The 19,727-nt window shown below is 45.6% G+C and overlaps 1 protein-coding gene and 2 long non-coding RNA genes across 4 annotated transcripts in view; 2 read left to right on the plus strand and 1 right to left on the minus strand.

Moving 5' to 3' along the window:
- Positions 1-11,291, plus strand: part of F11R (F11 receptor) — a 44,974-nt gene extending 33,683 nt beyond the window's left edge. Inside the window, exons 5-8 of one of the 2 annotated variants that reach the window (XM_087881272.1) lie at positions 575-677; positions 3,716-3,830; positions 6,736-6,784; positions 9,969-11,291. In XM_087881272.1, coding sequence (XP_087737398.1) covers positions 575-677; positions 3,716-3,830; positions 6,736-6,784; positions 9,969-10,004 — 303 coding nt within the window. In that variant the 3' untranslated portion in view covers positions 10,005-11,291. Of the gene's footprint in view, positions 1-574; positions 678-3,715; positions 3,883-6,735; positions 6,785-9,968 lie in introns of those variants that run through there. The other variant, XM_034404957.3, reaches the window with a different exon arrangement.
- A 2,004-nt stretch (positions 11,292-13,295) lies between these two features.
- LOC148111561 (uncharacterized) lies at positions 13,296-19,270 on the minus strand. The gene is made up of 4 exons (XR_015730435.1): positions 18,989-19,270; positions 18,447-18,594; positions 16,446-17,998; positions 13,296-15,305 (listed from the first exon to the last, which is right to left on the minus strand). It is a non-coding gene; the product is annotated as an uncharacterized LOC148111561 (long non-coding RNA).
- LOC148111562 (uncharacterized) lies at positions 17,158-18,123 on the plus strand. The gene is made up of 2 exons (XR_015730436.1): positions 17,158-17,216; positions 17,769-18,123. It is a non-coding gene; the product is annotated as an uncharacterized LOC148111562 (long non-coding RNA).
- Positions 19,271-19,727: the final 457 nt, after the last annotated feature.

The raw sequence follows: 19,727 nt of genomic DNA on the forward strand, positions 1-19,727 counted from the left end.
CCCGAGTCATCCCTTTTGCTTTAGCTGCTCTTGCCTTCTGGCAGCTCTTCTCATACGTCCACTAGGAACAGGCTCCCCCTGTTCCTCTGCCTCTCCACTGTCAGCCTCTGGAGGCTCCGGAGTCCGCGCATCACTCCCCGATGGCCCTGGCCCCATCTCTGCCTCCGACGCAGAGCCCTCATCCGGGCCTTCCTCAGACTCCAGGACTGGCCCATTGTCCTCTCCAGCCTCCTCACTGTCCGACTCCGCTGCCAGCTCCGCAGGCTGCTGGCGGACCACAACAGTTGTATTCTAATCTCTTCTGTATCTATTTCTATTCTATTTCTATTCTGAATTCTATTTTCTTCTGTTCTAATTCTATTCTGTTCTTGTTCTTGTTCCTGTTCCGATGGTCTTAACCCGAGGACTGGTTGTGTTTGAGCAGTGCCATTGTGGTTTTTCACCCACGCACCCATCGCCTGCCTCCAATGTCTGCAGAACTGGGCATCCCAGAGAGGGACGCTGGCTCAACCTGTGGAGGAGGAGACAGGTGTGTCCTTGGTCGAGAATTTAGCTCCTTTCCTCTTTCTTTCAGGCCTTTGAGCCCGCCACGGCCCTGGATGCTGGCGACTATTCCTGCGAAGCCGAGAACAAGGTGGGGCCCCCCCAGAGGTCGGAGGTGATTCACATGGAAACCAGTAAGTAAGCCACTTGGCATCTCTCCTGCGGGCACCAGCTCTTTGGGGCGATATTCTGACCCAGCCTTAGCCAGAAACAAAAAACAGACTCCTTGTCACGAAAACCCGCTCCATGCCATAGGGCCAAGGTATCTACGGGACCGCCTTCTGCCACCAACAGCCTCCCACTGACCAGTTCGCTCCCACAGAGAGGGACTCCTCAGCGTACCGTCGGCCAAGCAATGTCGGCTGGCGACACCCAGGAGGAGAGCCTTCTCTGTCGGAACTCCTGCCCTTTGGAAGGAATTGCCCCCGGACATTCGTAACATCTCTGACCTCCGGGTCTTCCGCTGTGGCCTCGAGACCCTACTGTTCCGACAGGCGGGGCTGTCTTAACCGAATGATTTTAAATTGGGTTTTAATTTTGGGTTTTAAAATTCGGCCAAAACTATTTAATGATTTTAATTAATTTTAACCATGATATCTGTATATTTATGTTTTAATTCTGGCTGTACACTGCCCCAAGTCCTTCGGGAGAAGGGCGGTATATAAATAAAATTATTATTATTATTATTATTATTATTATTATTATTATTATTATTATTATTATTATTAAAAAATAAATTTATTAATTAATTCACAAGAGGTAATTAATGGCATTCACCCACCGAAAAGTCCAGGCAAGAGTCCTTCAAGAAGTTAACTGCAGTAACAGACCTTATCAGTTCCTTGCGATAATTGCCAGGGCATGAGCTCCCAGCCGAAAGGCTGCAAATTAAGTTCTGGCAAAAGCAGCCTTTGATGCACGAAACACAATGAGCAAAATCTCCAGAAATACGAACGGTTGTCTCCTACGACCACCCCTCCCCTTTCCTTCTATTTATTCCCCAGCCAGGGAGGGGCCATTCAGCACCCACGTGTGCTTTGCTTCCCGTGTTGACTCCTTGTCCTCCGTTGTTCTCCTCTCCTATCTGCTCTGCGCACACGTGCATCTGGAACAGGCCCCAGCTGTTCCTCCTCCTCACTCATCTCAGCCTCCAAAGGCAGCTGCCTCTCCGGTGGCTGGGAAAGGTCGGGCGGCTCTGGCTCTATCTCTGCTTCCGACACAGAGCATCCATCGGAGCCTTCCCCAGACTCCAGCATTGGCCCAAGTTCCTCCCCATCCTCCTCATCGTCCGAGTCAGGCCACAACAGGTGGCACCTTCTGCCGTCTTTTGGACCCTGGCCGTCCGATTGTGTTTTGCAATCAATGCCAAGGGGGTTGGTAGGAAATTCCTAATTTTACAGAGTACAGGAAGTCCCTTAGTGACCGTTATGACCATTTTTCACACTTATGACCATTGGAGCATCCCCATGGACTTGTGATGGACATATTATTTTTTCTTTTTAATGTCATCTTTGTTGTGCGGTTTTTTTAAAATTCTTATTTCCTTTTTAAAATATTTTGGCATTTTGTATTTTAACCTCCTTTGAATAAATTAAAATTTCAATACAAATCAGACACTGAAAAAAGTGACTTATGACCGTTTTTCACACTTACGACCGTTGCAGCATCGCCATGGTCATTCGATTTACATTTGGGTGCTTGACAACTGACTCATATTTATGACGGTTGCGGTAACCCAAGGTCACGTGATCCCCTTTTGCGACCTTCCTGCAAAGCAAAGACAATGGGGAAGCCGGATTCGCTTAACAACCGGGTTACTCACTTAACAAGTGCAGTGATTCACTTAACAACTATGGCAAGAAAAGTCGTAAAATGGAGCAAATGTCACTTAACAACTGTCTCACTCAGCAACAGAAATTGTGGGCTCAGTTGTGGTCATAAGTCAAGAACTGCCTTGAAAACTACTTCTGCTTGAAATGGGATTCTATCTGGAATGCTCAGAGATAAGCACACAAAAGGGAAGTAAGGCATCAAAACTATGCTCCTGGGTGTTAATTTTATTCACTTTTATTGGCCATAGTTGGGCAAAGACTGAGTGAATACTGATCAATAGCATGTTGTCTTTTTCTGCTTTATAGAAACATAGTGTCAACTCTCCAACAAATGAACCCAAAATAAGGGAAGACTCTCGCGATTTTTAAAATCCCAAAAGTAAAACTTTATTGGATACACCGTTTTGGTACTGAAGAATCAAAACCAGCTCTGTTTTTTCCCGCGCAAATACTTGCTTAGTTAACAACAGCTTCCCTTTCTCCCCCACCCCTGAGTGATCACATTGTTCTGCCCCAGCTACGGACCCCAAAGAACGCAGCACACACAAACTCTATACAAAGCTTATTTTACTCAAACAACTTAGTCTTTATCAACCAAAAGCTGTTAATAAACTGTCTTTAACAGCCTACCAGAATTCTAAGATAAGGTAATCACAGTCTTACTAGAGTTGGCAGAAAGGCCAGAAGCAATTTTGCAGAGAATCCAGACGCGAAGGAGAGTGAACTGAAGTTGTTCCCTACAGCTTGCTGCAATCGGTGTTCCTCCTTAAATAGGCTAGGGGAGTGGCCAATTATCCCCAAGCCTTACTCTCGAGGAGACCTCCTCCTGAGGAGCCACTCCTGCCTTTTGGCAGCTCTGTGAGCTCGTGCATCGAGAAGAGGCTTCTCCTCTTTGTCCTCTTCACTTATGGGAGCTTCTGGAGGTTCTGAAGGCCCTGGCTGAATCCCCGCCTCTGGCACCACATCTTCTCCAGCCTCCTCACTGCCCGACTCGAGCGTCAGCTGCACAGGCTGCTGGCGCAGCATCACACCAGCCTCCTCGTTGTCGGAATCAGCTACAATCCGCACAGGCCGCTGACGGGCCACAACACACATTGTCCAATTATGAGACGTCTTTTTGTTATGGGAACAGTCCGTCTCTTTCTCAAGCACCTACAGCGGTGACCTTGATGGTTGCACAGGCTCTCACGGTCCACACACACATTCTCAGCATTTGATTTCCCCCTTCCCTCCCCCCCGCAGTTCATTGGCAAGTTGAAAAGTGTTTAGGGTTGAAAGAAGCAAAGCTTGATACATAAATTACGCATTTGATCTTTCTGACAATTTTTATTGCTCTGCAGGTAAACTCAACGTAGGTGGGATCGTGGCGGCCGTGGTGGTTCTCCTGATCATCCTGGGACTGATCATTTTCGGCGTTTGGTTCGCTTACAATCGGGGCTATTTTAGCAGTAAGTTGCACCCTTCTTGTTTTCACAGAGCAGGAAAATCCTAATTTTGTGGGGGGTGGGTTCTAATCTTGTTTCTTTAATAACCCCAGCCCTTCGAGGCTGTGGGGGCATTGGAGGAGAATGAAGACTCCAAAGCAGATTTTCTAAGATTTGGGAACTGGGATGGAGTTTAATAGCCAACAAAATTGTCTTAGTTAGTTCGACTTACGACCACAATTGGAACCAGAATTTCCATTGCTAAGCAAGACGGCTGTTAAGTGGACCTTTTGCCACGATTGTTAAGTGCATCACTGCAGTCATTAAGTGAACCATTGCAGTTGTTAAGTGAATCATTTGGTTGTTAAGTGAACCACTGTGGTCATTAAGTGAATCATTGTGGTTGTTAAGTGAACCACTGTTGCTATTAAGTGAACCACTGTTGTCGTTAAGTGAATCACTGTGGTTGTTAAGTGAACCACTGCAGTTGTTAAATGAATCACTGCAGTTGTTAAATGAATCACTGCAGTTGTTAAGTGAACCACTGCCGCCATTAAGTGAACCACTGTGGTCATTAAGTGAATCACTGCGGTCGTTAAGTGAACCACTGCAGTCGTTAAGTGAACCACTGCGGTCGTTAAGTGCATTGCTCATTAAGTGAGTCCCTCATTCACTTTGCTCATCAGAAGCCGGCAGCAAAAGTCGCTTAACCTGTGGCCAGAACCGTCTTAAAACAGGGCAAAATTCATCTAGCAACCGTCTCACTTAGCAGTGGAAATTTGGGGCTCCATTTATGGCCATAAGTCGAGGACTCCCTGAACTCCACTCAAACTATTCTGGGTGGGGAATTCTGGGAGCTGAAGTCCACTCTTTCTAGAAGTGCCAAATTTGCCCCCAAAACTGGGAGTCCCTGGGGGGCTGATCCAGTTGGAGAAAAAGCCAAGAGAACTTAAATTTTGGTGGCTGAACAAATAGACTTTGACCCTTTCTAACCATGCAAGAGAGACACAATCACCTCCTTTCTTGACTAACTGATTATTTGTCTTTTTTTTTCTTTTTCAGAAAGAACAACGTGAGTAGCCATTTCTTCCTTCCTGCCTACCGTTCTTTGCTGCGTAACCACCAGTCCTGCTGTGAGGTTCCCTTTTCAGGGTGGATGAGGAAAGGGCACAGTTGATCCTGGCCTGGCCACTTTCTCTCTGATTTACAGGATTTTATTCCACTGATAAAAGTGGGAGACCCTGGTTCATTAAAAAAAAAAAGCAAAGTACAGGTAGTCCTTGAGTTACGACCATTTGCTTACTGACCGTTTGAAGCTGGTTCTCGCACTTCCTTGCTATAACGTGGCCACGACGTTTGGGTGCTTATATTTATGACGGGTGCACCATCCTGGAAGTGCTGTGAACGCCATTTGTGAAGTCGATGGAGAAGTTGGCAAGGAAGGTCGCGTGTTGTGTCTCGCTTAATGACTGCACTGCTTAGTGACCAATTTTCCAGGCCTTATTATGGTTGTAACTGGAGGACTACCTGTACAGTAAGTGAAAAGCCATGAAACAAAAACAATCAAAATTAATATTCAAACAATAAATCGGTGTTCCCCAGCTTTCAGCCCCTGGGAATTATGGGATATAAATTCCCAGAATCCTCCAATGGACCATTTCCAGAACTCTCTAATTGGAGAAGACATGTAGGAGTTGACATCCACCCAACTTAAAGTGTGCTGACCAAGGAATTCTGGGAGTTGTAGTCCATCCCCCCTAAAGCATTCTGAACAGAGAATTCTGGGAGTTGAAGTCCACCTGTATTAAAGCATTCTGAACAGGGAATTCTGGGAGTTGAAGTCCACCTGTATTAAAGCATTCTGAACAGGGAATTCTGGGAGTTGCAGTCCACCTGTCTTAAAGCATTCTGAACAGGGAATTCTGGGAGTTGCAGTCCATCCTTCTTAAAGCATTCTGAACAGGGAATTCTGGGAGTTGCAGTCCATCCCTCCTAAAGCATTCTGAACAGGGAATTCTGGGAGTTGCAGTCCATCCTTAAAACATTCTGAACAGGGAATTCTGGGAGTTGCAGTCCATCCTTCTTAAAGCATTCTGAACAGGGAATTCTGGGAGTTGCAGTCCATCCCTCCTAAAGCATTCTGAACAGGGAATTCTGGGAGTTGCAGTCCATCCTTAAAACATTCTGAACAGGGAATTCTGGGAGTTGAAGTCCATCCCTCTTAAAGCATTCTGAACAGGGAATTCTGGGAGTTGAAGTCCACCTGTATTAAAGCATTCTGAACAGGGAATTCTGGGAGTTGCAGTCCACCTGTCTTAAAGCATTCTGAACAGGGAATTCTGGGAGTTGCAGTCCATCCTTAAAACATTCTGAACAGGGAATTCTGGGAGTTGCAGTCCACCTGTCTTAAAGCATTCTGAACAGGGAATTCTGGGAGTTGCAGTCCATCCTTCTTAAAGCATTCTGAACAGGGAATTCTGGGAGTTGCAGTCCATCCCTCCTAAAGCATTCTGAACAGGGAATTCTGGGAGTTGCAGTCCATCCTTAAAACATTCTGAACAGGGAATTCTGGGAGTTGCAGTCCATCCTTCTTAAAGCATTCTGAACAGGGAATTCTGGGAGTTGCAGTCCATCCCTCCTAAAGCATTCTGAACAGGGAATTCTGGGAGTTGAAGTCCATCCCTCCTAAAGCATTCTGAACAGGGAATTCTGGGAGTTGCAGTCCATCCTTAAAACATTCTGAACAGGGAATTCTGGGAGTTGCAGTCCATCCTTAAAACATTCTGAACAGGGAATTCTGGGAGTTGAAGTCCATCCCTCTTAAAGCATTCTGAACAGGGAATTCTGGGAGTTGAAGTCCACCCATCTGGAAATTTGCCAGGGTTGAGAAACATTTTCCTAATTCTCTCGTCTCCCCCTTCTCCAATCTTTTCCAGAAGTTCCAGTAAGAAGGTCATTTACAGCCAGCCTTCCAACCGAAGCGACGTAAGTAGAAGGAGAAACTCCCCTGCTTCACCCCCCCCAGGAATTTGGGTCCCCAAAGGCCAATTTTGGACTTTTCCGTTTTCATGGGAGGGGATTTAATGGGATTTAATGCCTTTTGCAGAGCTGATAATATCAACTTGCGTTCTCAGTTTTTAGAGAAATGAGAATCCATGTCTTTAGAACTGCAATAATTTATATTTTTAAAGTTTCTGAAGATATCTGAATCGGGACCAGAAATGCTTTCCTCTCAAGGCAGAATTTTAGAGATATGCTATTCTGCACAATGGAAATACAGCTGGTCCTCGCCTTGCGACCACAAGGGGGATTGGAATTTCAGCCACCAAGTGATGCAAGATGGGCAGCGTATCTATTTAATAAATAAATAAATAAACGTGGTCACGAAGCCAGTTACTCCGTGGCCAGATCGGATGATACAACCATGTGCACTGCACTCTTGGAGCAAATCAGATGGTTGTTAAGTGAATCATGTGGTCATTAAAAGTGAATCCAACTTCTCCAATTAACTTGCTCCTCAGAAGCCTGGTGGGAGGATCACAAATTGTGACCTCGTGGCCACAGGACGCTGCCCGCTGGTTGCCAAGGACCCAAATCATGATTGTATAACCTTCAGAGTAGTACGACGGTCGTAACTTCGAGAACAGGTCATAAGTCATTTTTTTTTCCAGACCGTCATAATTTCAGACTGCCCTTAAATGGATAGTCATAAGTGGAGGACTGCCTGTAATGCTTTAGGGCTTGAACAAAATCATAGACAAGTGGTCCTCGACTTATGACCACAATTGAGCCCAAAGTTTCTGTTGTTAAGTGAGACATTGGTTAAGTGAGTTTTGCTCCATTTTACGGCCATTCTTGCCACAGTTGTTAAGTGAATCACTGCAGTTGTAAAGTCAGTCACCCGCTTCTTAAGTGAATCTGGCTTCCCCATTGATTTGGCTTGTCAGAAGGTCGCAAGAACGTCATAAATATGAGCCGGATCACAGCAATGGTCATAAGTATGAACCAGTTGCCAAGCATCTGAATTCTGATCACATGACCACGGGGGATGCTGCAAAGGTCGTAAGTGTGAAAAACGGTCATAAGTCACTCTCTTCAGTGCCCTTGTAAGTTTGAACGGTCACTAAATGGAATGTTGAAAGTCGAGGACTCCCTGTAAAAGGCATGCTTTGAACATTTGGGGAGAACCAAACTATTTATTTTTAGAATTAAATATAGAGAGTCCTTGACTTACGACAGTTCCTTTAGTGACGGCTTGAAGTTACAACGGCACTGAAAAAAGGACCATTTTTCACACTTACGACCATTGCAGCATGCCCAGGGTGACGTGATTTACATTCGGATGCTTGACAACCCGGCTCACATTTATGACGGTCTGCAGCGTCCTGGAGTCACGTAAATTAATCCCCTTTGGCGAACCTCCTGACCTCCAGATTCACTTAACAACCGTGTTACTAATTGAACGACTGCAACGATTCACTTTAACAACAATGGCAAGGAAAGTCGTAAGATGGGACAAAGCTCGCCGAACAAACGTCTCACTTAGCAACATAGGTTTTGGGCTCAACTGTGGTCGTAAATCGAGGATTACTTGTGTTTATTTAGGCTGTGCAGTTGTGATTGTGGTAATCTGGTCATCTTTGACGGATGTTCTTTGGAGCACATATAAACCAATTTACACCTGAGATATATTCGTTTTCCAAACTTTTTGCGTTCTAAATTCACACAACCGTTTTTTCTATTTATTATTTATTTATTTGTATTTATTTATTGGGATTTGTCAAACAGAAACGAGAACAAGAATAAAAGAGAATAAAAATACAGCGACAGGGACGATAGGCCCCGTGAGTGCACTTAGGCACGCCCCCTCTACTCACCACTTAAGTATGAAGTAAGGTCCACGGAAATCAATTTGTGACTGAAACTGTGAAAATTTGTAGCTGAATCAGGCAGGGCAGTGTTGTCAAACCTTTTCGGCACCGGGTGCCAAAACGGGAGTGCGCGCACTTGCGCGTGCCGGAAACCGGAAGAGCTGCCACCCAGTGTGCATGCACGTGCCAGGAAGATGATCTTCCGGTTTCCAGCGCACGCATCAGGGGTGGGTTCTACTTACCTTTACTACCGGTTCTGCGCATGCACAGAAGCTTCCTGATGGTATCGGGGTCGGTGGGCGGAGCCTCCCGCCGGTTTTACTACCGGTTCTATAGAACCGGTCCGAACCGGGGGCAACTCATCACTGGCGCGCATGGGCACCAGCCAACTGGTCTTCGCAAGCACATGCGTGCCAGAAACTGGAAGACCAGGTGGCCGGAGCGCATGCGCGTGCTGGAAATCGGGAGAGCAGCTACCCAGCATGTTCATGCGCACCAGAGCAGCTGCTCTTCCGGTTTCCAGCGCTCCCGTGCGCATCTGGCCGGCACGCCAGAACCCGGAAAAACAATGGACGACGGTTCGGTTGCCTGGATACAGGGGTCTGCAACCTTAAACCCTCAAAGAGCCTTTTGGACCCGTTTCCCACAGAAAAGAAAACACCGGGAGCCACAAAACCCTTCCCGTGCCTGACTATTTCTGGAGCGGCCACAAAACTAGCATATGTAGTTGAATTAAATGTTCCGTTTTCTTCTGAAACTTTTCTTTTCTTGGATTTATCCATGGTTGGCCTACCGAGGGTTGAAAAACTCAATAAATCGCTTGCCGATGGGTGTCGCATATTGGCGGTTGTGAGGCATATTTTGAGTGACAGGGAGCCGCAGCAGAGGGGTGAAAGAGCCACATGCGGCTCCAGAGCCGCAGGTTGCTGACCCCTGCCCGTAGAAATGGCTCTTGCGTGCCACTTCTGGCACGCATGCCACCTGTTCGCCATCACGGAGGTAGGGCATTCCAGACTTTGACAACTCTATTACAGAAATCATATATTTTTTTTACAGTCAAGTTTTAGAACGATTTACATTGCGTTTAAAGCAGTTGTTCGTGAGTGTATTATTGCGATTAAAACAGAAAAAGTCATTTACAGGTAAAACATTACTACATATAATTTTGCATGCCATGCCTAGATCTGATCACAAGCAACGCAGTTCTAAACCGAGAATTTCAAGCCTTAGCAGGATAGGGAATTCTACTGTTATTATATCAAAATAAATTTTCCTCCTCTTGATTCTTTTTTTTTCAGGGTGACTTTAAACAAACTTCTTCCTTCCTGGTCTGATCGTGGCTTACAGACTTCGTGTTTTAAACTCTCTGCCCGGCTCAGGACTGCTGTAAATGTTCTCGGTGGATCTTTGTAATTAAGTGTGATTTTTATTCAGTGGTTTGTTTTTTTTTTGTTAAGATATATATATATAAATATATGTATATGTATAAAATAATAGTTTGCCTTTTAAACGTATTTTTTTAAACAGTTGCTATTTAAAAAGGCTGTGCTTCCATGCCTTCCTTTCAGGGTATTTTCATCGTTTAGGATCGTGAGACTTTTGAGTTCTGGTACAAAATGATTGAATTCCGTAGTGTGCCTAATTTTTTTAAGGCTGATCTGTCACTCAAATTCAGTTTGAGGTAGTTATGAGTTTTAAGGACAGAGGTTAAGTGGACTCAGTTGCATTTCTGTCCTCCCAAAATCAGTCATAACCAAACCTTGGTAACTTTTAAGATGTGTGGACTTCCAACTCTCAGAATTCTGGGAGTTGAAATCCACTCATCTTAAAGTTGCCATGGTTGAGAAACACTGATCATCATCATCATCATCATCATCATCATCATCATCATCATCATCTTTTAACGACCCCATAATCCCTTGTGGGGTGGAGTCTGGGCAGCCAAATGGAGCTAGCAGAGTGTTCGAATGGCCGGATGCCTTTCCTGTCGCCAATGAGGAGTTTTGTTCAGCAGATATATCCTCATTGTGCCCAGAGAGAAAAATTTCTGCCTCTACCTAGGATCGAACTCACAGCCTCTGCCAAATTTGAACAAGAAACCAAGTCCTGCATTTTTGCATTTAATTGTGTAGCAGATAGAATAGCCACAATGCATCTTCTGTCCATCAAGGAAGTTGTGCTGAAGGACGATTGTTAAATCTCTCTTCTTTTTTTTTTTTTATTTGATTTATATGCCGCCCTTCTCCGGAGACTCAGGGCGGCTTACAATGCGTTAAGCAATAGCCTTCATACTTTTGTATATTTATACAAAGTCAGCTTATTGCCCCCACAAACTGGCTCCTCATTTCACCTACCTTAGAAAGGATGGAAGGCTGAGTCAACCTTGAGCCTGGCGAGATTCGAACCCTGCAGTAATTGCAGGCAGCTGGTCTTAATAAACAGCTTAATAACAGGGTGCCTTAGACCCCTGTCTTCTTTAGGGAGAGAGTTAGACGTGCTAAAATTACTCCAGCTGTCTTAACAATATTTGCCTTTATTAATATTACGATATTCTTATACGGTTTTTGTTTTTTTTAAAAAAAAATGCTGGACACTGAACTGGAAATAAACTTTTGATTCAACGAATGTGTCGTGTTAAAATTTATCTTAACCTTCCTTAGCTTTGTGTAAAATATAGCTAGTCTTTGACTTAACACCAGTTTGCTTAGTGACTGCTTGAAGTTACGACACTGAATAAGTGACTTAGGACCATTTTTCACACGACCACGATTTACCTTTGGATGCTTAAGAATTGACTCACATTTATGACGGTTGCAGTGTCCCTGGGTTATGTGATTCCCCTTTTGCGACCTTCGGGCAAGCAAAGTCAATAAGGCCGTAAAATGGGGTGACTGAGAATCTCCATAGAGATTCTGGAAAGAGTGACAGATAACAGATGAACAGAGATGGAAGAGCAGAGCAACGAAAGTGATTAGGGGGCTGGGAGATAAAACATACGGAGAACAGTTGCAGAAACTGGATATGTCTAGTCTAACAAAGGGAAGGACTAGGGGAGACATGGTAGAGTCTTCCAATATTTCAGGGGCTGCCACAGAGAAGAGGAGGGTCACTTTCAAAGCCCCAGAGGGAAGGAGAAGAAGCAACGGATGGAAACTAATCAAGGAGAGAAGTAACCTGGAACTAAGGAGAAACTCTCCTGACAGTTAGAACAATTAATCAAACAAACAAAGATAATCAAACAACGGATCACCGAACACCTAGAAGCAAACCAAGTAATAACCAAAAGCCAACATGGGTTTGTCAAAAACAGATCATGCCAGACTAATCTTATTGCATTCTTTGACAAAGTGACAAAATTAGCGGACCAAAGGAATGCTGTCGATATCATTTACTTGGACTTTAGTAAAGCATTTGATAAAGTAGACCATAACCTACTACTAGATAAAGTAGAAAAATGTGGGTTAGACAGCATCACCACAAGATGGATTCGTAACTGGCTGACCAACCACACTCAACCTGTAGTCCTCAATGGAACTGCATCTACATGGAGGGAGGCTATGCAGTGGAGTACCCCAGGGCTCTGTTTTAGGCCCAGTGCTCTTCAACATCTTCATCAATGACTTGGATGAGGGGATAGATGGGGAACTCATCAAATTTGCAGATGACACCAAGCTGGCAGGAACAGCCAACACTCCAGCAGATAGGCTCAAGATACGGAAGGATCTTGACAGATCTTGAACATTGGGCGCTATCTAACAAAATGAAATTCAAGAGTGAAAAAAGCCAGGTTCTACTTTTAGGCAAGAAAAACCAAATGCACAGGTACCGTAGACGTGGTCCCTTGCTCAATAGTGGTGACTGTGAGAGGGGTCTTGGAGTCCTAGTGGACAACCATTTAGATAGGAGCCAGCCGTGTGCAGCAGCTGCCAAAAAAGCCAACACAGTTCTGGGCTGTGTAAACAGAGGGAGAGAATCAAGAGCCCGTGAAGTCTTAATACCACTGGAGGCGAAAACATATGAAGAACGGTTGCAGGAACTGGGTAATTTAATTTAATTTAATTTAATTTAATCAATTGAATTTATATGCCGCCCCTCTCCGAAGACTCAGGGCGGCTATGTCTAGTTTGATGAAGAGAAGGACCAGGGGAGACAGGATAGCAGTCTTCCAATATCTCAGGGGCTGCCCCAAAGAAGAAGGGGGCGGGAGAAGAAGCAACGGGTGGAAACTCATCAAGGAGAGAAGCAACCGAGAACTAAGGAGAGATTTCCTGACCGTTAGAACATTCACCCAGTGGGACAACTTGCCTCCAGAAGTTGAAGCTGAAGTTGAAACTCCAACCACACTGGAAGCTTTTCAGAAGAGATTGGTCTGAGATGATTGTCGGGTCACCTGCCTGAGCTAGGGGTTGGACTAGAAGACCTCCAAGGTCCCTTCCAACTCTCTTATTCTGAAATAATTGGAGAATTCTACTCAGTTCAAAGTTCAACTGATTAAGACAATAGCTGTGACTCGTGGAAACAGCAGATAGTTATGTTCAGTGAAGGCATTCAAAATACACAAAGACATTATTAATAGGGTATATTTCTCACAGACGCTGGGACCCTGAACATAACACGCTCTCATATTGTTGTTTGACTTATTAGCGTTTATTTCATGTCTAAAGTCTCTTCCAGTAATGAAACTATTTGTGTCCAATCCAGAAAACGTTCAGCAAGTGAATGGCAGCTCAAATCTCTGGAGAAAGCGCAGACACCTTGATGTGCCGTGTAACCCCGTGAGAAAGAAGGAATGGTTAGGTGCAAAACTGACGGTAGGGAGATCTGATGCCATGAAGGTTGTTCAAAGCTGAAGAGGCCAAGAAACTCGAAATTTAAAGAGCTGCCGGTGTTTAAAGCAACTGGAGCAAACTCAGCTCTGAAACCAGAAGCTGCATTGAATCACCAAAATCGCCCCCCCCTTCAAAACAAACTTTCTTCCTTTCTTCATCTAAGTGAAAGGATTGTCCATCTCACAAAGGAAGAGATTCTGGATGGTCTGCAAGGAAACTGAAACGCAGGCAACCCTTGACTTGCCATCACAATCTAGGCCAAAATTGAGGTTGCTAAGCGAGACGGTCCTTAAGTGAGTTTTGCCCCATTTTACAACCTTTCTTGCCACCGTTGTTAAGTGAATCCCTAGAGTGGAAACTAGACAGCCACTTATCCGAAATGCTATAGGTTCTCCTGCTTGAACAGGGGGCTGGAACAGAAGCCCTCCAAGATCCCTTCCAGCTCATTCTATTCTATTCTATTCCATTCTATTCTATTCTATTCTATTCTACTCTACTCTACTCTACTCTACTCTAGTCTACTCTACTCTACTCTACTCTACTCTACTCTACTCTACTCCAGTTCCAACACTCACTCTTCACAACAGGATGGATGATAGGCTGAAAAAGCTTCCCTTCCTGAAGAAGGACAGCAAGGAGTCAGAGTCACAAATCAGCAACAATGACCTGTGTCAGTGGGACAACCAGGAAGTCCTCTTCTCTGGCTCCCACCCATCCGGTTCTTTAGCCAGAACCATGGAGGCCTTGCCTCTGATTGTGACGTCTTCCCCAGTTCAATTGGAGGTCAGGAAGAAGGTTCAGCCTCCAGCGCTGGTGCTCCCTGATTTGGTGCGCAGGACATCTGCCAGGACCCCTCTGAAGGCTTCTCAGGGGGAGATGAAGCCTGGCCTGAAAGAGCCCCCTCCCTTTCCAAGGAGGCCCAAGAGGGAAAGGCCTCGGGGGAGAAAACGCTCTCAAGACACCGTCCTTCCCTCATATCCAGGTATAGATGCTACAGGGCTGGGCTACCTATGGAACCAGCCTTGTCCCATCACATCAGCCCACCCCACACAATCAATCAATCTATCTATCAGAACACAGCCAGAAGGGACCTTGAAGGTCTTCTAGTCCAACCTCCTGCTCAAGAAGGAGATGCTACACAATCCCAGACAAATGCCTATCCAGTCTCTTCTTAAAAGCCTCCAGTGATGAAGCACTCACAACTTCTGGTGGCAAGAAGTTCCACTGGTTGATTGTCCTCACTGTTAGGAAGTTTCTCCTTAATTCCAGGCTGCTTCTCTCCATGAGTAGCTTCCATCCGTTGCTTCTCTTCCTGCCTTCTGCTGCTTTGGAAAATAAGTTGACCCCCTCCGCCATATATGGAATTGGAAAAAATTCCAATTCCATATATGGAGTTCAAAGTTCCTCCTCAAGACGGTTGTCTAAGAATATGAAGATCAGGGACTCGAGAGTTATGACACGTTTGACCCTTCCCTCAGGATCAGTCTGGTCTAAGCACATTTTTTTCTCTCTTCGCTTTGAGAAGACTTGTCCCATTAAATTGCCCATCAATCTCTGTCTGTCTCTTCTTCTCAGAACTCTCTGACGAGTCCTTTAAAATTTTATGGGAGAGCAAGAAGCCGCTAAAAGGCAGACCCATCAAGGAAGTCCTCATGAACCTCATGATTTAGCAATGCAGTGCAAGCCATCAAAAATTTAATATTATGTGCCGGCTATCAGGAGGAGTTCAGTCAGTTGGAGAAGGTTAGATGCTGGGACATGACGGTGACTCCTGATGGTTTGTTCGAAGCCATTTTCTTCCTGGTCCTGTAAGAAATTAAAAGACAAAAGAGGTTGGCTACAAGTGGCAGCGGGTGGGAGAGGGAGGGGAGGGGAGAGGGAGAGGAAGAAGAAAAGGCAGAGAGAGAGAGAAAGCTAGAGAGAGTGGGGAGAGGGAGGGGAGGGGAGAGGGAGGGGAGAGGAAGAGGAGAGAGGGAGGGAGGGAGAAAGAGAAAGAGGGAAAGAGAGAGGGAGGTGGAGAGAGAGGGAGAGGGAGGGGGAGAGGGAGGGAGAGGGAGGGGGAGAGGGAGGGAGAGAAAGAGAGAGAAAGAGAGGGAGGTTGAGGAATTCTCTCAATGGAGTAATTCATTGAGTAATTGAATTCACATCATGATTTCTCTAGCTTGGTGATTTTCTTCTCCCTAACCAGCAGATCTCGTCTGAGCTCTCCATATTTGCTCTTTTGGGAACTTATTCAGCTTCTCTAAACTGGGGCTGAAGGTGATGTTCAGAGAGGCCAACACCTACCTGCCCCGTCCCGATCTAAGAGAGAAGACCATCGGGAAGGTTTTCTTCTCGGAGGTGAGCAGACCTTGGGATGCACCCCAATATTCTGGACAGCCATTGGTCTGAGGTTGTAGAGCAGGGGTCCTCCAACGTTTTAAAGAGGGGGCCGATTCATTTTTTTTGCCTTTCTCCTTCTAAGCCCCCGTTTAAATTGTTTTAAAGACTTTTAATTTGAAGGAGTTCTTTACAAGCCCAGAGCTGCTTTTCCAGGCTGCACCGGCGAGATCACCCCTCAGCTGGCCCTCAGCTGGCCTTGCAGCTGGCTCGCTGGGAGATAAGGCAGTTAGGGGCGGGGCAAGGGGCGGGGCTTAATCACACCACTCCGCGGGCCGTATTCTTTGCCCGTGGGCCGTAGTTTGAGGGTGCCTGTTGTAGAGGGTCTGCTGCTTGAGCAGGGGGTCTCCAAGGTCTTCTGCTAGTCTGTTGATCGGTGGAAGGGCTTCCCTCCAGAAGTTGTTGGTGGGGAAGGTGGGAGGGAGGAAGAAAAGAAGGGAGGGAGAGAGGGAGGGAAAAGAAGGGAGGGAGGGAGGGAGGAAGGAAGGAAGACTCAATGACCACAATTTCCTTTTTCTCTTTGCATTATAGGCAGTTTTGTATTCTTACAACTATCATTTACATTACCTTTTGCCATACTGTAGTCCTCGACATATCACTGTCATAGAACCTCCAGTGGTCACTAAGTGATTTCAGCAGTCCTTAAGCCAATGCCGTGGTCGAATACTTAGGATAAACCAGATCTTTCAGTGATTTCCGTCTAAAAGTTGTCCTCGATATACGACCACAACTGAGCCCCAAATTTCTGTTGCTAAGCGAAAGTTCTTAAGCAAGTTTTGCCTCATTGTTTGACCTTCCTTGCCACAGTTGTTAAGTGAATCGCTGCAGTGCAGTTCTTAAGGTGGTCAATCTGATGAATTAGTGAATCTGGTTTCCCCATTGACTTGGCCTATCAGACGGTCACAAAAGGGATCACGGAACCTCGAAACACTGCGACCGTCATAAATATGGACCGGCAAGTACCCAAATTTCGATCACATGACCATGAGGATGCTACAATGGTCTGAAAGTCTGAAGAATGGGCATGTCCCTTTTGTCAGTGCCGTTGTGACTTTCAGTGGTCACTAACCGAGGACTGTATTTTCTTTTTCTCTCCCCGTAATGGCTGAAAGTGGCATCTTTAGTCGAGGCTCTCGGGGCAGTTCCCTTCCTTGGCTTGGCTAATGCTCCGTATCTCCACTCTTCTTCCTCAGCTGCTGTATCACCCGGAGGTTGGAGACTTCTTTATGACGCCAGACATTCTCGAGGTTCTCCTGGAATGGATGATTCAGCCGTATCCTCTCATCCAGATCTTTAGCGTGAGAGGACTGGGATATGTTCTTCAGCACCCCCTTCGAGGTAAGAGATGGGGGGCAGGAAGGGAGTGGCTTCCAAGGTAGTAGCAGGTGTGGCCTCACTCTCTGGGAAGTCTTCAAGGCTGGGGAGGACAGAAGAAGGAGAAGAAGACAATCATCAGGAACAGGATGGACTCAGCTAGAGTGGTGGGCGCACCCCTGGAAGATCTGAAGGATCAAGTAGATCCTCTTGGAGAAGATCTCAAAGCAGAACAAGAGGAAACAGATGGGAACTGATGAAGGAGAGAAACAACCTGGAACTAAGGAGAAATTTCCTGACTGTGAGAACAATTCATCCTTGGAACGACTTGCCTCCAGAAGTTGTGGCTGCTCCATCACTGGAGCTTTTCAAGAAGAGACCAGGCAGCCATTTGTCCAGCATAGTCTAGGGTCTTCTGCTTGAGCAGGGGGTTGGACTGGAAGACCTCCAAGTTCCTTTTCAACCCTCTTCTTCTATGCTCTGTGGGCTTCTCTTGTGCTTGTCATGATCGCTGCGAGACTCCGAGAACTCCAGTGACCGTGTTTGATTGCTCGTTCCTTTCCCTGCTTCCTCCAGAAGAACATCTCAGGGCCAGTTTTCATGCCGGTCATCAACTGCGCTTGTCACCCAGAGAAGAGTGTAGCGAAGGAAACTCTCCGGACCCTTCATTTCCTCCTTAGGCACCTTGCTGCGGACATCCATGCATTGAGGCGGTCCATCTAATTCCTCTCCTGTTGAAATATTTTCCTGACGAAAGTCAACCAAATCACGACAAACTGGTTTCCCCTCCTCTTTTTTAATTATTTCTGTAAGAAATAAGAAATGAATGAAGGAATCAATAAATACATGAGTGAATGGATGAATAAAGGAACGAATAAACAAAGGAATAGATGGATAAATGAATAAATAAATGAATGGATTAATGAATAGATGAACCAATGGATGGGTAAATGACTGGATGGATAGATGGAAGGATGGAAGGATGGATGGATGAATATCAAAGCTGTTCTGGCGAGGAAGCCCACAGATGCCTCTACTTTCAGTGGTGCATTTTGTGGGGTGGGGGCTTATGCCAAATTTTGCTCCGATTTCAGCCCCCACCAGTTTGCCCTCTGCCTCCCACCAACCAGGGCATGCCTGCTCTTGATGAGGAGACCCCCGAGGGTGACTCTTCTGCTCAGCCCCTTCCCCCTTCCCTCAGGCCTGGCCCATCTCTAGATTTAAGGAAAGCAGAGCCGCGGGCTGAGGGCTTACTGCAATGGGCATGGTAGACTTGCTGTTTCTTCTCCCGATGGCTTTGGTGCTGGGGTCTTGATCCTGAAGCCTTTTGAGGAGGGGCTTCATGATCTTCAGGTTAGCATAGGGGTCTGCGCCCAGCGCCTTCCATAACTCTCTGGTGCTTCTGTGCAGGTGGAAAAATGGATTGGGGGAAAAATCAGATTCTTTCCCCATTTTCGAAGAGACGGCCAATCCAGATAGATTATATCCCCCCCACCAACGGAAGAAAGGATTAGACAACAGATGGCCAAATGAACCGTTTTAATACAAACAGGGTGTGTCTAACTGATGAGGACTTATAAGTCCGAGATAGATCTATCATAGTCTCCTTAGTCTCCCAATGAGCAGCAGAGTGTTTGCTGGCTGCCAGAAAAAAAAAAGCCTAGAAACTAGTGGATTGTGATTTCACTGAATTAGGGTTCCATAAAAATCTTGGTTTATGTAGGAAGAACCTGGCTAAAGAGAAATACACATAAAGCCTATGAAAAGGAAAGGGAAAAAAAAAACAAATACTGTACCTTTACAGGGAGGATACATGGGATGAGGGTGTGGCTAACTGATGAGGACTTATAAGTCCGAGATAGATCTATCATAGTCTCCTTAGTCTCCCAATGGGCAGCAGAGTGTTTGCTGGCTGCCAGAAAAAAAAAAGCCTAGAAACTAGTGGATTGTGATTTCACTGAATTAGGGTTCCATAAAAATCTTGGTTTATGTAGGAAGAACCTGGCTAAAGAGAAATACACATAAAGCCTATGAAAAGGAAAGGGAAAAAAAAAACAAATACTGTACCTTTACAGGGAGGATACATGGGATGAGGGTGTGGCTAACTGAGGAGGACTTATAAGTCCGAGATAGATCTATCATAGTCTCCTTAGTCTCCCAATGGGCAGCAGAGTGTTTGCTGGCTGCCAGAAAATAAAAAGCCTAGAAACTAGTGGATTGTGATTTCACTGAATTAGGGTTCCATAAAAATCTTGGTTTATGTAGGAAGAACCTGGCTAAAGAGAAATACACATAAAGCCTATGAAAAGGAAAGGGAAAAAAAAAACAAATACTGTACCTTTACAGGGAGGATACATGGGATGAGGGTGTGGCTAACTGATGAGGACTTATAAGTCCGAGATAGATCTATCATAGTCTCCTTAGTCTCCCAATGGGCAGCAGAGTGTTTGCTGGCTGCCAGAAAAAAAAAAGCCTAGAAACTAGTGGATTGTGATTTCACTGAATTAGGGTTCCATAAAAATCTTGGTTTATGTA

Source organism: Pantherophis guttatus, chromosome 18 (genome assembly GCF_059756535.1).
Source record: "Pantherophis guttatus breed Tessera chromosome 18, ASM5975653v1, whole genome shotgun sequence".
Classification (NCBI taxonomy): domain Eukaryota; kingdom Metazoa; phylum Chordata; class Lepidosauria; order Squamata; family Colubridae; genus Pantherophis; species Pantherophis guttatus.